At 35.8% G+C, this 14,817-nt stretch overlaps 2 protein-coding genes across 2 annotated transcripts in view; one reads left to right on the top strand and one right to left on the bottom strand.

Moving 5' to 3' along the window:
- Positions 1-12,936, bottom strand: part of LOC117335017 — a 19,220-nt gene extending 6,284 nt beyond the window's left edge. The window contains exons 1-5 of the mRNA XM_033894907.1: positions 12,827-12,936; positions 2,479-2,547; positions 979-1,188; positions 525-593; positions 58-142 (exon numbers count right to left, since the gene is read on the bottom strand). Coding sequence (XP_033750798.1) covers positions 58-142; positions 525-593; positions 979-1,188; positions 2,479-2,493 — 379 coding nt within the window. The 5' untranslated portion in view covers positions 2,494-2,547; positions 12,827-12,936. The remainder of the gene's footprint in view (positions 1-57; positions 143-524; positions 594-978; positions 1,189-2,478; positions 2,548-12,826) is intronic.
- Positions 2,956-14,817, top strand: LOC117335016 (tRNA modification GTPase GTPBP3, mitochondrial-like). The gene is made up of 8 exons (XM_033894906.1): positions 2,956-3,308; positions 3,663-3,798; positions 5,236-5,389; positions 6,193-6,265; positions 6,581-6,724; positions 12,876-13,041; positions 14,050-14,409; positions 14,563-14,817. Exons 1-8 carry the CDS (start codon positions 2,963-2,965, stop codon positions 14,789-14,791), a joined length of 1,608 nt encoding a protein of 535 aa, XP_033750797.1. The 5' UTR covers positions 2,956-2,962; the 3' UTR covers positions 14,792-14,817.

Genomic DNA, 14,817 nt, shown 5'->3' with positions numbered 1-14,817 from the left:
TAGATACATTTTTGTATCCATACAGTTGATCCATATTTTCTGGAAGTTAATTGGTACCTTTTCTAACTTTATTAACTTCTTTTGTTGTCCTAGCAATTGCATCTTTTATTCCTTCATCTGTTGGATCCATCATCATTGCTTGCTGAATAAGGAAATAGATCATATATATAATTAATACAATGCCCAAGATTTAAACGGAATATGTATTTGATCTCATTATCTACAAATAATTTGATAGCAATGATTAATTAAGTTTTCTGCAAATAATTTGATAAAAATGATAATTAAAAGAAGCATTTGTTTCATTTCACATATATGCTGTTGAACAACATCTTAATGAAATAAGCAGATTTTTCAGGTAAAACATGATCTAGCTATTACATGTGGTTTATTTTAATTAGGAAGAATTGTTAAATCACTTGTGTGACCAACTATAACGGTGTACAATAAATGTCATACAGGAGTTAAAATGATTCATAAAAAAAATTCATACAGAAATAAGATAATTGTTTCAAATCACTCACCTTGTATGCCATTTGTGCAAGAGTGTAATTTCCAACATTATATTCAACTTCTCCTTTTCTGTAAAATCCCTGAAAATTCATGTTTAAATTTAAAGCTTCATCCAAAATCTAAATGTTCATAGCATGATATGGTAAACATTTTTCTCTAATCAGGCTTTAATTACATTGACAGATTTATATTTTACTCTTTATGCATTAAAGCAGTCAATGTACTGTACTGTAACTGTAGATTTCATGCTTATTAAACAGTGATTTCTTCAGCTAATTTGCTAAACTAGCTGGAACTAGAGAAGATTCTTGAAGTTTTTAAACATTTTTGAACCCTGTGATCTTGAAAATAGGTCATGGTCATTTATATTAGGAATCTTTAAATCGTTTATCCATTCCATATGTATCAATTAGTGCCCAAAATGTCATAATTTTGACAAAAATTGTGAAGTTCTATAGTAAATACCTTTGGCCATGTTGGCTTCAATTTGATACATTCCTTGGCATCTTCCATTGCATAATAATACTGTTGAAGCTTAAGGAAGGCCAGAGACCTATTGCTATAGAAAATATGGTTTTTGGGATCCTGTTTGATTGCATGGCTGTAATGCAATATTGCTTCAGAAAAATTTCCATTCTTTACACACTCATTTCCCTTGGCCTTCAAGTCTTCTGGCTGAAAATCAAATTACAAAACAATGAGTTAAATGATATATACAATATACCAAAATGTGGAATCTGTTACTTAAATGATGAATATTAAGATGTCAATATAGGTTTGTTACAATAATCTCCTACACTACCTTTTCAATAATGCCATTGAAGTTGTGGTGGTTTGCTGTGAAATACACATGGTCTATTACTAACATTACACAGCTTTGTGACAGCTACCATACTGAATTTGGTGTATTAAAAAAAAACACATTTTCAGAAAGTATGGCACATTTACCAAAAATTGGTGAAATGCCATCAAGTGTGGTGTCCAATTGCATTAAATATAGAAATTAAGAAAATCAGCTGATTCTTGATGAAGACCGCCACCAGCAAGGATCCTACATGTACATGATGGTACAAAATTGAAACAATCTAATTCTGTGTGCTTCATAAGCTATCTTTCCTTGAGACACCGCTAGCTAGAAGATGCACCAGGGCTTTTTGTGGGTGAAATTCATTAAGTACAACAGTGCATGACTAATAACATTACCTAGTTATGTATTCATGCATTAATTTTAATGTTAATGTGCTGATGTTGCACATATATCTCTTGCATGATTGTAAATACATTTTAGTGCTATGTGCAGCACCAGCGAATTAGTATTAAAATCAGTACCCAGATAAGTACTGTATATCTTTGAAATCGTATAAGGCTTACCCAATATATTGGGATACTCCGACATTCAACAGAGGGATACATCAGAAGAAGTATGCGATCTATATGTCACGGATTCAGCAAAACAATATGTTTGTATATGGCTGTCAGTAGTATGATCTCTATGGATGATTGCGACATGGATGTGTACAATTAATACTATTCTTCAGAGCTATCTTGGAACAAGGTATTCTCTAATATAACTTAAAATATAAATCTATAAAAACTCCAGAAGTGCCTCCGACACACCTGCACAAATTTAAAACCAGATTAACCCATCAACAGATAACGAACCGATTACACCTTAAGAACTAGAACAGAGATATATCTAAATAAGTCTATCACTAGATCTAGATGTTGTATTGAGTATACAGTTTAAATATATTTAGGCTGGTTTTATTTACAAGGAGCTCGAAGTCGGGAGTCGGAGCTGCATGACATGTAGGCCTACAGTAAGACTAATTAGCATCGCCTCCGACACAGCCATTCTCATAGAAGCGCACTTTTGTGACGTATATAAGTAATCTACTATGTCGTGTTATAATAAGCGATCGTGTTTTGTTTAATTATTCAGTGTAAGATCTTACAAAACTTTACCTTTTCATCCGACATCGTTTTCGTCTGCTTCTGCTTCTGTAAATCCTGACTTCCGGTAAGTTCAGTTAGCTGTAAAACAAAAGTCAAATATACATGTATTTGGTATTTTATTCTGAGTTGTATATAAACTGTCCTTTAAAACACAATAAAATGTAACTACTTATTGTGTTTCACATAATTATCAATAAATCATAAAAATATAGCACACAAAAGGTTAGCCAAATAATAGAAATTATTACCGGAAGCGAATCAACCGACTTCCTGTTTTACTTTCGGTTTCGGATTAAGGCACACGTGTTTTTGACAGTGTAGCATATCTTTGTTGTTGTATGACATTGATGAACCTAACACACTTATGAGTTAACCTCAGATAAAGTTAAAACAGTCAAAAATGATAATATAAGATAGTCGAACAGGTGAAGCCTATTTTAAAGTTGATGTGATTTTCAGATAGACTACTCTAGTGAACTAATAGTGAACTATAATGAAAATGAAACTTAGTAATATCAATGTTATATGCAGATTGGTTATACAATCCTTTGCCAACCGAAAACCATATTCAAGTATATGTAAACAGTCTAGATTTCATAATCAGACATCCCGCTCATACTGTGAGTCGCAGTGTTCCGATACTATATTTGCATTGTCATCTGGTCATGGGAAATGTGGCGTGGCAGTTATCCGAGTGTCGGGACCAAGGTCTGCCAGTTCTCTTAAAATGATTTGCGAAACAGAAAGACTACCGAAGCCTAGATTTGCTCATCTCAAGAAATTATTCAACCCTGTTACTGTTGAACCTATAGACAAAGGACTTGTGATTTGGTTTCCAGGTAAGATATGCGAGTGGGTGAGCATAAGGTCATCTAACTAGTTTTGGCGTATGAAAATTTCCTACTAGTATATACTACCTAGATGTAGGATGTACACTTGTAGAGATTAAGATTGCTGGTTTGGGCTTGATATCCTCCCTATTACAGATTTGGCCATTAATCACCATTCAAAGTTGTTGTGACAATCTGATAACAGATTACAGATTGTGGATAATTTTTGAAGTGTAAACTACTACCTTCATAAAAAATCTACTTAAATATGTTTTAAAGGGATTTTTTGTTTCATTTTAGTCTTTTACTGTCATTCCTTATTTACATTTTTTTCTAGATGCAATTATTTTATCTTTTCATCAGGTCCAGACAGTTTTACTGGTGAGGACTGTACAGAGTATCATGTCCATGGAGGTCCAGCTGTGGTCACGGAGATGGCTAAAGTCCTAGGTAGTTTAGATGGTGTCCGACCTGCAGAAGCAGGAGAGTTCACTAAACGGTTTGTAGAATTTCTTATTAATGTGGTAGTGTGAAATTTCTATTTAAAAAAATTATTATTATATGGTTCAGGAAATGTTGTAATTAACCTCTAATGTGGTACGTATTTGCTTGATTTGTAATTTACAATAATGTTTTATAATACATTGTCTTTTGAAATCTGAAAAATATGAAATAAAATAAATGAAGCTAGGCTACACAAAAAAATATTTACCAGGTAGGATTATTGTTCATGCAATAATATTAAGATATTTGATGATTTCCTTTGAAAAAAACTTATCCAAAAGTTTCATAGTCAATAAAAATTAAAACACTTTTTAACATCAGTATATGTTTTATTAAATAATTGTAGGTCTGTATGAGTATCGTTGCATTCTGTTTTGAAAGAAACAACATGTTTACCTCTTAACTTTCTACACAATTTTATTTTCTCCCATTTCCAAGAATGTCTATCAGCTCACTATAAATGAATCATACATGTAACACCTATTAAGAATTTAGCACAGAAGTGATTTACATGCATCTGGGTTTAGTGTGGATTGAAATGAAAATATCCACATGTCTTACATGGCATTTGATGAGGGTGAAGGGTGTCATAGAATCACTAGCATAGATTTGTAAATTTATAATTTAAAAGTAACTTGTAGTGTAACTTATAACTTTATCTCAGATTTAATATGTACCCACCTTATATATGCTTATACTTGGTGTCAGGTCAAGAAAACACTATATTTGGAAGTAAACAGACAATCATTTTACAAAATGATACTCCCAATCACATAATTATATAAAAAGGCATTTTCCTGATCCAACCAATTACAAAATTGAAGAATAGACACATGCAACATCACTTCGTAATCGTGGATTCATTCTCAATGTTTTGGACCATCACAAGTTTTTTTTAGGACATCATAAACAATGGCAAAATAAGTAGAATGGCATTTTCTTAATCTAAGACTTTCTAATGAGCTGTCCAAAAACAGAAGGAATTTATTCAATCAATTTAAAATGACACTTGGAGATTTAAATAACTTGTTAACTTAGTTTGTATATATACTTTATAGTCAAAATAAGAGCTAGTTTATTTGAAATGCCAAAGCAAAAACACGATGGTTAAAAGAAAGCTTAGAATCTACATGGATGTACAAATGTTTTGGATGGTGTTTTCCTGGCATGCTAGGTAGGTGGTTTAATATGGGACATTAATAATAAGATTTTTTTTTTTTCATTTTATCACTTATACAGAAAGTTTTCTGATAGAAAGGTATTATAAATGCAAAGCTCATGATCATAACTAAGGCAATCCAGGAAAAATAGCATTTTAAAAATATTTTCTCAGAAATTGAGCATAATTACATGGGAACCCATCTTTAAACATCAAGTAAGATCTTGTAAATTCTGTGTAATTAACCATCATTATTTCATTACATGATTTTAGAGCTTTTTCCAATGGTAAACTTGACCTGACAGAAGTGGAGGGATTAGGAGATTTGATTCACGCTGAAACAGAAGCTCAGAGAAAACAAGCTCTCCGACAAATGGACGGGGAGCTTAGTAAGCTGTACACAACATGGAGAAAACAGATTATAAAGGTGAGTTGGTTAATATACTTGTGATCACCTTTGTTTTGATTACACTTCATACTCTTCAACATGTCATCCTACCATTTCTAACTTATCTATATACTAAGTCTAAATTTTCAATTAAAAATTTGTGTGTTTTGCGTGATTGATTTAAAGTGTCGCATAATGACATCATGCAATACCATTGCTTTCATACATTAAGCTACGATTGAAATCAGATTTAAAAAGGGGACTGATTCTTAAATTGTTTTTACACTAAGCTTGTACGGGCCTGTGATCAATAGTTTAGGTTAATGTGGCCTTTTTTGATGACCTTAATTAATGGTGTCCATGCCAAACATTTTATATTGGTTTATGTGTATACATGTATACTGGTTTATTAATGCAAAAATAATACGTTGGATTCCCAATTTTAAATTTCAGATAGATTGTATGAAAATATGACTGAAATGATAGATTTATAAAAAGAAAATAGTGAAAATAACCAGGCATCCATCTGTATCTTTCATAGTTTTAGGTACAGCTTTACAGTATGGAATTTATTGCTGGAGCTTAATTCAAACGAAACACACAATACTATGTACACTGCCGAGTTATGAAAGTGTGAAAAGACATGTACAGTTTACATTCATTTTGTTTTGATATTTGTAATTGAAAACTAGCAATGATAACAGATATACTCCATAAATGTCTTATTTTGTGATATCATTCAAGATGTTGTTTCTCTTTATTTTTTGATAATATCAATTGTAAACTAGCGATAAGACTCTCCCATGTATGTCTTTAAATTGAATGTGTACTTAACCGAGCAGCACACTGCCAGTGTAGAGGCCTACATAGATTTTGCTGAGGAAGACAATATAGAAGATGATGTACTTGATCAAGGTATGTTACATTGTCTTCTTACTGTATCATGTACTGGGATGAATGTATTAATTGATTTCCCATTGAGGTCCAAGTATCATATGTAAATACAAAATGTAAGAGAAAATATTGGTACATTTATCCTGAAATATTGCCATATTTGGTATTAAATGTTCCTATTGATTGATTTTAAAGAAATACATATATAATTGATATTTAAATGATTTCTTGTTAAAAATTATTTGAGTCTCGGGTGACTTACCTCATACAAAATATATTTATTAATTGGATCATGAATTAATGATAGTATAATTTCTTGATTTGTATTTTTTCCAGTAAATATTGGTGTTGAACAACTTTTAACAGAGCTAGAAAATCACTTGAAGGATAAGCGTCAGGGCGAGATTTTACGGTCTGGGGTACAAGTGGCCATTGTGGGTGAACCAAATGTGGGGAAGAGTAGTCTTCTCAACTCAGTTTGTAAGTAGTGTAACAGGTGTGGAACAGAGTTTGTAAGTAGTGTAACAGGTGTGGAACAGAGTTTGTAAGTAGTGTAACAGGTGTGGAACAGAGTTTGTAAGTAGTGTAACAGGTGTGGAACAGAGTTTGTAAGTAGTGTAACAGGTGTGGAACAGAGTTTGTAAGTAGTGTAACAGGTGTGGAACAGAGTTTGTAAGTAGTGTAACAGGTGTGGAACAGAGTTTGTAAGTAGTGTAACAGGTGTGGAACAGAGTTTGTAAGTAGTGTAACAGGTGTGGAACAGAGTTTGTAAGTAGTGTAACAGGTGTGGAACAGAGTTTGTAAGTAGTGTAACAGGTGTGGAACAGAGTTTGTAAGTAGTGTAACAGGTGTGGAACAGAGTTTGTAAGTAGTGTAACAGGTGTGGAACAGAGTTTGTAAGTAGTGTAACAGGTGTGGAACAGAGTTTGTAAGTAGTGTAACAGGTGTGGAACAGAGTTTGTAAGTAGTGTAACAGGTGTGGAACAGAGTTTGTAAGTAGTGTAACAGGTGTGGAACAGAGTTTGTAAGTAGTGTAACAGGTGTGGAACAGATTTGTAAGTAGTGTAACAGGTGTGGAACAGATTTGTAAGTAGTGTAACAGGTGTGGAACAGAGTTTGTAAGTAGTGTAACAGGTGTGGAACAGAGTTTGTAAGTAGTGTAACAGGTGTGGAACAGAGTTTGTAAGTAGTGTAACAGGTGTGGAACAGAGTTTGTAAGTAGTGTAACAGGTGTGGAACAGAGTTTGTAAGTAGTGTAACAGGTGTGGAACAGAGTTTGTAAGTAGTGTAACAGGTGTGGAACAGAGTTTGTAAGTAGTGTAACAGGTGTGGAACAGAGTTTGTAAGTAGTGTAACAGGTGTGGAACAGAGTTTGTAAGTAGTGTAACAGGTGTGGAACAGAGTTTGTAAGTAGTGTAACAGGTGTGGAACAGAGTTTGTAAGTAGTGTAACAGGTGTGGAACAGAGTTTGTAAGTAGTGTAACAGGTGTGGAACAGAGTTTGTAAGTAGTGTAACAGTTGTGGAACAGAGTTTGTAAGTAGTGTAACAGGTGTGGAACAGAGTTTGTAAGTAGTGTAACAGGTGTGGAACAGAGTTTGTAAGTAGTGTAACAGGTGTGGAACAGAGTTTGTAAGTAGTGTAACAGGTGTGGAACAGATTTGTAAGTAGTGTAACAGGTGTGGAACAGAGTTTGTAAGTAGTGTAACAGGTGTGGAACAGAGTTTGTAAGTAGTGTAACAGGTGTGGAACAGATTTGTAAGTAGTGTAACAGGTGTGGAACAGATTTGTAAGTAGTGTAACAGGTGTGGAACAGAGTTTGTAAGTAGTGTAACAGGTGTGGAACAGAGTTTGTAAGTAGGGTAACAGGTGTGGAACAGAGTTTGTAAGTAGTGTAACAGGTGTGGAACAGATTTGTAAGTAGTGTAACAGGTGTGGAACAGATTTGTAAGTAGTGTAACAGGTGTGGAACAGATTTGTAAGTAGTGTAACAGGTGTGGAACAGATTTGTAAGTAGGGTAACAGGTGTGGAACAGAGTTTATAAGTAGTGTAACAGGTGTGGAACAGAGTTTGTAAGTAGTGTAACAGTTGTGGAACAGAGTTTGTAAGTAGTGTAACAGGTGTGGAACAGATTTGTAAGTAGTGTAACAGGTGTGGAACAGATTTGTAAGTAGTGTAACAGGTGTGGAACAGATTTGTAAGTAGTGTAACAGGTGTGGAACAGATTTGTAAGTAGTGTAACAGGTGTGGAACAGATTTGTAAGTAGGGTAACAGGTGTGGAACAGATTTGTAAGTAGTGTAACAGGTGTGGAACAGAGTTTGTAAGTAGTGTAACAGGTGTGGAACAGAGTTTGTAAGTAGTGTAACAGGTGTGGAACAGATTTGTAAGTAGTGTAACAGGTGTGGAACAGATTTGTAAGTAGTGTAACAGGTGTGGAACAGAGTTTGTAAGTAGTGTAACAGGTGTGGAACAGAGTTTGTAAGTAGGGTAACAGGTGTGGAACAGAGTTTGTAAGTAGTGTAACAGGTGTGGAACAGATTTGTAAGTAGTGTAACAGGTGTGGAACAGATTTGTAAGTAGTGTAACAGGTGTGGAACAGATTTGTAAGTAGTGTAACAGGTGTGGAACAGATTTGTAAGTAGGGTAACAGGTGTGGAACAGAGTTTATAAGTAGTGTAACAGGTGTGGAACAGAGTTTGTAAGTAGTGTAACAGTTGTGGAACAGAGTTTGTAAGTAGTGTAACAGGTGTGGAACAGATTTGTAAGTAGTGTAACAGGTGTGGAACAGATTTGTAAGTAGTGTAACAGGTGTGGAACAGATTTGTAAGTAGTGTAACAGGTGTGGAACAGATTTGTAAGTAGTGTAACAGGTGTGGAACAGATTTGTAAGTAGGGTAACAGGTGTGGAACAGAGTTTATAAGTAGTGTAACAGGTGTGGAACAGAGTTTGTAAGTAGTGTAACAGGTGTGGAACAGAGTTTGTAAGTAGTGTAACAGGTGTGGAACAGAGTTTGTAAGTAGTGTAACAGGTGTGGAACAGAGTTTGTAAGTAGGATAACAGGTGTGGAACAGAGTTTGTAAGTAGTGTAACAGTTGTGGAACAGAGTTTGTAAGTAGTGTAACAGGTGTGGAACAGAGTTTGTAAGTAGTGTAACAGGTGTGGAACAGAGTTTGTAATTAGTGTAACAGGTGTGGAACAGAGTTTGTAAGTAGTGTAACAGGTGTGGAACAGAGTTTGTAAGTAGTGTAACAGGTGTGGAACAGATTTGTAAGTAGTGTAACAGGTGTGGAACAGATTTGTAAGTAGTGTAACAGGTGTGGAACAGAGTTTGTAAGTAGGGTAACAGGTGTGGAACAGAGTTTATAAGTAGTTTAACAGGTGTGGAACAGATTTGTAATTAGTGTAACAGGTGTGGAACAGATTTGTAATTAGTGTAACAGGTGTGGAACAGATTTGTAAGTAGTGTAACAGGTGTGGAACAGAGTTTGTAAGTAGTGTAACAGGTGTGGAACAGAGTTTATAAGTAGTGTAACAGGTGTGGAACAGATTTGTAAGTAGTGTAACAGGTGTGGAACAGATTTGTAATTAGTGTAACAGGTGTGGAACAGAGTTTGTAAGTAGTGTAACAGGTGTGGAACAGAGTTTGTAAGTAGTGTAACAGGTGTGGAACAGAGTTTGTAAGTAGTGTAACAGGTGTGGAACAGAGTTTGTAAGTAGTGTAACAGGTGTGGAACAGATTTGTAAGTAGTGTAACAGGTGTGGAACAGATTTGTAAGTAGTGTAACAGGTGTGGAACAGATTTGTAAGTAGTGTAACAGGTGTGGAACAGATTTGTAAGTAGGGTAACAGGTGTGGAACAGAGTTTATAAGTAGTGTAACAGGTGTGGAACAGAGTTTGTAAGTAGTGTAACAGGTGTGGAACAGAGTTTGTAAGTAGTGTAACAGGTGTGGAACAGAGTTTGTAATTAGTGTAACAGGTGTGGAACAGAGTTTGTAAGTAGTGTAACAGGTGTGGAACAGAGTTTGTAAGTAGTGTAACAGGTGTGGAACAGAGTTTGTAAGTAGTGTAACAGGTGTGGAACAGAGTTTGTAAGTAGTGTAACAGGTGTGGAACAGAGTTTGTAAGTAGTGTAACAGGTGTGGAACAGAGTTTGTAATTAGTGTAACAGGTGTGGAACAGAGTTTGTAATTAGTGTAACAGGTGTGGAACAGAGTTTGTAAGTAGTGTAACAGGTGTGGAACAGAGTTTGTAAGTAGTGTAACAGGTGTGGAACAGAGTTTGTAAGTAGGATAACAGGTGTGGAACAGAGTTTGTAAGGAGTGTAACAGGTGTGGAACAGAGTTTGTAAGTAGTGTAACAGGTGTGGAACAGAGTTTGTAAGTAGTGTAACAGGTGTGGAACAGAGTTTGTAAGTAGTGTAACAGGTGTGGAACAGAGTTTGTTAGTAGGGTAACAGGTGTGGAACAGAGTTTGTTAGTAGTGTAACAGGTGTGGAACAGAGTTTGTTAGTAGTGTAACAGGTGTGGGACAGAGTTTGTAAGTAGTGTAACAGGTGTGGAACAGAGTTTGTAAGTAGTGTAACAGGTGTGGAACAGAGTTTGTAAGTAGTGTAACAGGTGTGGAACAGAGTTTGTAAGTAGTGTAACAGGTGTGGAACAGAGTTTGTAAGTAGTGTAACAGGTGTGGAACAGAGTTTGTAAGTAGTGTAACAGGTGTGGAACAGAGTTTGTAAGTAGTGTAACAGTTGTGGAACAGAGTTTGTAAGTAGTGTAACAGGTGTGGAACAGAGTTTGTAAGTAGTGTAACAGGTGTGGAACAGAGTTTGTAAGTAGTGTAACAGGTGTGGAACAGAGTTTGTTAGTAGTGTAACAGGTGTGGAACAGAGTTTGTAAGTAGTGTAACAGGTGTGGAACAGAGTTTGTTAGTAGTGTAACAGGTGTGGAACAGAGTTTGTTAGTAGTGTAACAGGTGTGGGACAGAGTTTGTAAGTAGTGTAACAGGTGTGGAACAGAGTTTGTAAGTAGTGTAACAGGCGTGGAACAGAGTTTGTAAGTAGTGTAACAGGTGTGGAACAGAGTTTGCAAGTAGTGTAACAGGTGTGGAACAGAGTTTGTAAGTAGTGTAACAGGTGTGGAACAGAGTTTGTAAGTAGTGTAACAGGTGTGGAACAGAGTTTGTAAGTAGTGTAACAGGTGTGGAACAGAGTTTGCAAGTAGTGTAACAGGTGTGGAACAGAGTTTGTAAGGAGTGTAACAGGTGTGGAACAGAGTTTGTAAGTAGTGTAACAGGTGTGGAACAGAGTTTGTAAGTAGTGTAACAGGTGTGGAACAGAGTTTGTAAGTAGTGTAACAGGTGTGGAACAGAGTTTGTAAGTAGTGTAACAGGTGTGGAACTCAGTTTGTAAGTAGTGTAACAGGTGTGGAACAGAGTTTGTAAGTAGTGTAACAGGTGTGGAACAGAGTTTGTAAGTAGGGTAACAGGTGTGGAACAGTGTTTGTAAGTAGTGTAACAGGTGTGGAACAGAGTTTGTAAGTAGTGTAACAGGTGTGGAACAGAGTTTGTAAGTAGTGTAACAGGTGTGGAACAGAGTTTGTAAGTAGTGTAACAGGTGTGGAACAGAGTTTGTAAGTAGTGTAACAGGTGTGGAACAGAGTTTGTAAGTAGTGTAACAGGTGTGGAACAGAGTTTGTAAGTAGTGTAACAGGTGTGGAACAGAGTTTGTAAGTAGTGTAACAGGTGTGGAACAGAGTTTGCAAGTAGTGTAACAGGTGTGGAACAGAGTTTGTAAGTAGTGTAACAGGTGTGGAACAGAGTTTGCAAGTAGTGTAACAGGTGTGGAACAGAGTTTGTAAGTAGTGTAACAGGTGTGGAACAGAGTTTGTAAGTAGTGTAACAGGTGTGGAACAGAGTTTGCAAGTAGTGTAACAGGTGTGGAACAGAGTTTGTAAGGAGTGTAACAGGTGTGGAACAGAGTTTGTAAGTAGTGTAACAGGTGTGGAACAGAGTTTGTAAGTAGTGTAACAGGTGTGGAACAGAGTTTGTAAGTAGTGTAACAGGTGTGGAACAGAGTTTGTAAGTAGTGTAACAGGTGTGGAACTCAGTTTGTAAGTAGTGTAACAGGTGTGGAACAGATTTGTACCATTTAGAGGTCTCCAAGGGGTTAAGTTTTCGGTATAACTGTTAGGTATCTTTTTGTGGGTATATATGTTTCACCTAGTATTAATTTAAAAGACATTTATCCCTGTGTCTTCAGTCTAATTTTGCTAATTGCATGGGCGACCTTGAACCCTGGTGGAATAAGGAGAAATATATTTTTAGTCCAAATGGGAAGGGTGACTCTTGTGAAATCACGGTCTGCAGTTGTACATGTAAAATTAAAAATTTGCATTTCATGTCACAAACTGATCGCTTTAAAGAAAGCAGGTGAATCAAAGCTGAAATCAAGCAAGCAATTCAAAATGTCTTTTATTCTGTGTGAAAAGTTCCTTGAAGAATGTAATAAGGGATGTGAAAATGCCTGGAAAAGTCCTTTAATTTGGATTGACCATATATACTTATATGTACACCCTGCATGCTTACAACTGCTTGATTAGTTTACTATGTACATGTCCTAAGTTCTTCTGTACAGGCCAGCGACCTGCCGCCATTGTGTCTCCACTAGCAGGTACCACAAGAGATGTAGTGGAGACAGGAGTGAACATCGGAGGGTATCCAGTCCTTCTTAGTGATACAGCAGGTCTGAGGGAGACGCACGACACTGTCGAAAAGGAAGGGGTCAGAAGGGCCCTCAACAGGTCTGTCTCATCAAAAACTGTAAATTATAGCAAGATAGAAGATACAAAAAACTTTAATATGTTACGCAATGAACACAAGCCCTTTTGAACAACAGTAAAATGATCTTGTAATTTGACCTACAAGTATTTAACTACTGATCGATGCTTACAGTAAAATTTAAGCACATACATTTGCAGCACTGAATTACAGAGGATAGCTACAGTAGTAGATATGATATTCAATTCAGAAACAGGATAAAATATCAACAGTCAGTAAGTTGAAAGGTATGAATGTACCTGTCAAATTTAGAATTTTTCCCTTCATACCTTGAGGGTGAGACAGAGAAATCTTTAAAGCAGACAGGTGATATTCTTGGTTGTCCTATCCTAGGCTCTGTCAAGTGTTAGACTATCAATGATATTATCCCTGCGGTAAAGATTTCTCTGTCACATCCTCAACGTAGAGGATGATTAATTTTTCTCCCATCATCCTGTTTAATGCATGGTCCAGTCGTCCAAACATTAAAGATTATCCTGACATTATATTCTTGATGTGACATCATTGTATTGTTGTAGTGACATTGTATTGTTGTAGTGACATTGTATTGTTGTAGTGACATTGTATTGTTGCCATAACGTCATTCTTGATGTGACATTGTATTGTTGCTGCAACATCTGAGAATGTTTTGTTGCTTTGACATCATTGTATTGTTGCAGTGACATTGCATTTTTGTCGTGACTTCTTGTTTTGTTGCCAGCACATGCTATCTGTCATTCTGTAGGGGTTGACAGAAATCACTCCCTAGGGGGCGCCACAGAAATCTTAAACAGGTAAAAGTGTAGACAAAGTTGTGACTGATGGGAGAAAGTAAAGTAAAATCATAGACTAAATCTGAAAATTAACTGAATAGTCTACTTCTCAGTATGATTTTGCAGTGCATTGCACTAATCTCTATAATGATAGATATAGAAAATCGATGATGGTTGTTATTTTATCAATGCTTGTGTTTTTTTTTTTTAATTTTGCAGGGCTCAACAGGCTGATATAAAAGTTTTAATGATGGATTGTGACTCTACTCAACATATTGGAAAAGAAATCTCATATTTTATCCTTCAACATATCAATGACCTTGGGATATCATTAAAATCTGAGGATGACCTTCAGAATACAAACAGTTCTGTGGATGAACATGATGTTACAGACAAACAATATTTATTTGAAAATTATATTTTGGTGTTCAACAAAATAGATAAGCTTGCAAAAGATGACTTCATCAAGCTGAAGGCAGTCACACACCAGTGTGATATTACATCTTGCATGATTTCCTGTGAGAGTGGAGAGGGAATGGATGAATTTGTGACTTTACTGAAGACAAAAGTGGCTCAAATGTAAGAATTTTTAAAGTACTGTTTGAAATTATACATTGTATATATAAAAAATAAAAGTTTAAAAGTCTGGCACATCTGTCTAGATTAATTTTATATAATATCTTGTTCAGTGGTTTGTATATACTTAACATTGACTTGAATAAATGATTGCAGATGTGGTAATCCCCTTGCTGGCTCTCCAAGTTTGACCCAGACGCGTCACAGACAGCACATTCAGGCATGTATAGGTCACCTCAAGCAGTATCAGGAACACTGTGGGGATGTGGTCATTGCTGCATACAGTCTACAAAATGCTGCAAGAGAAATTGGCAAGATCACAGGGAAAATAACCTCAGAGGACATATTAGATGTGATATTTAGAGACTTCTGCATAGGAAAGTGATGCATAATTAAAAGTTAATCACTTAT

Source organism: Pecten maximus, chromosome 9 (genome assembly GCF_902652985.1).
Source record: "Pecten maximus chromosome 9, xPecMax1.1, whole genome shotgun sequence".
Classification (NCBI taxonomy): domain Eukaryota; kingdom Metazoa; phylum Mollusca; class Bivalvia; order Pectinida; family Pectinidae; genus Pecten; species Pecten maximus.
This window is presented reverse-complemented; position numbering and strand designations above follow the sequence as displayed.

What these genes read in the sequence shown, in the direction of transcription:
- LOC117335016 (XM_033894906.1), top strand. Translation starts at nt 2,963, where the DNA reads ATGAAAATGAAACTTAGTAATATCAATGTTATATGCAGATTGGTTATA. An exon ending in TAGTCTTCTCAACTCAGTTT is followed by an intron (nt 6,725 to 12,875) that starts GTAAGTAGTGTA and finishes TCTTCTGTACAG; the next exon opens with GCCAGCGACCTGCCGCCATT. An exon ending in GTCAGAAGGGCCCTCAACAG is followed by an intron (nt 13,042 to 14,049) that starts GTCTGTCTCATC and finishes TTAATTTTGCAG; the next exon opens with GGCTCAACAGGCTGATATAA.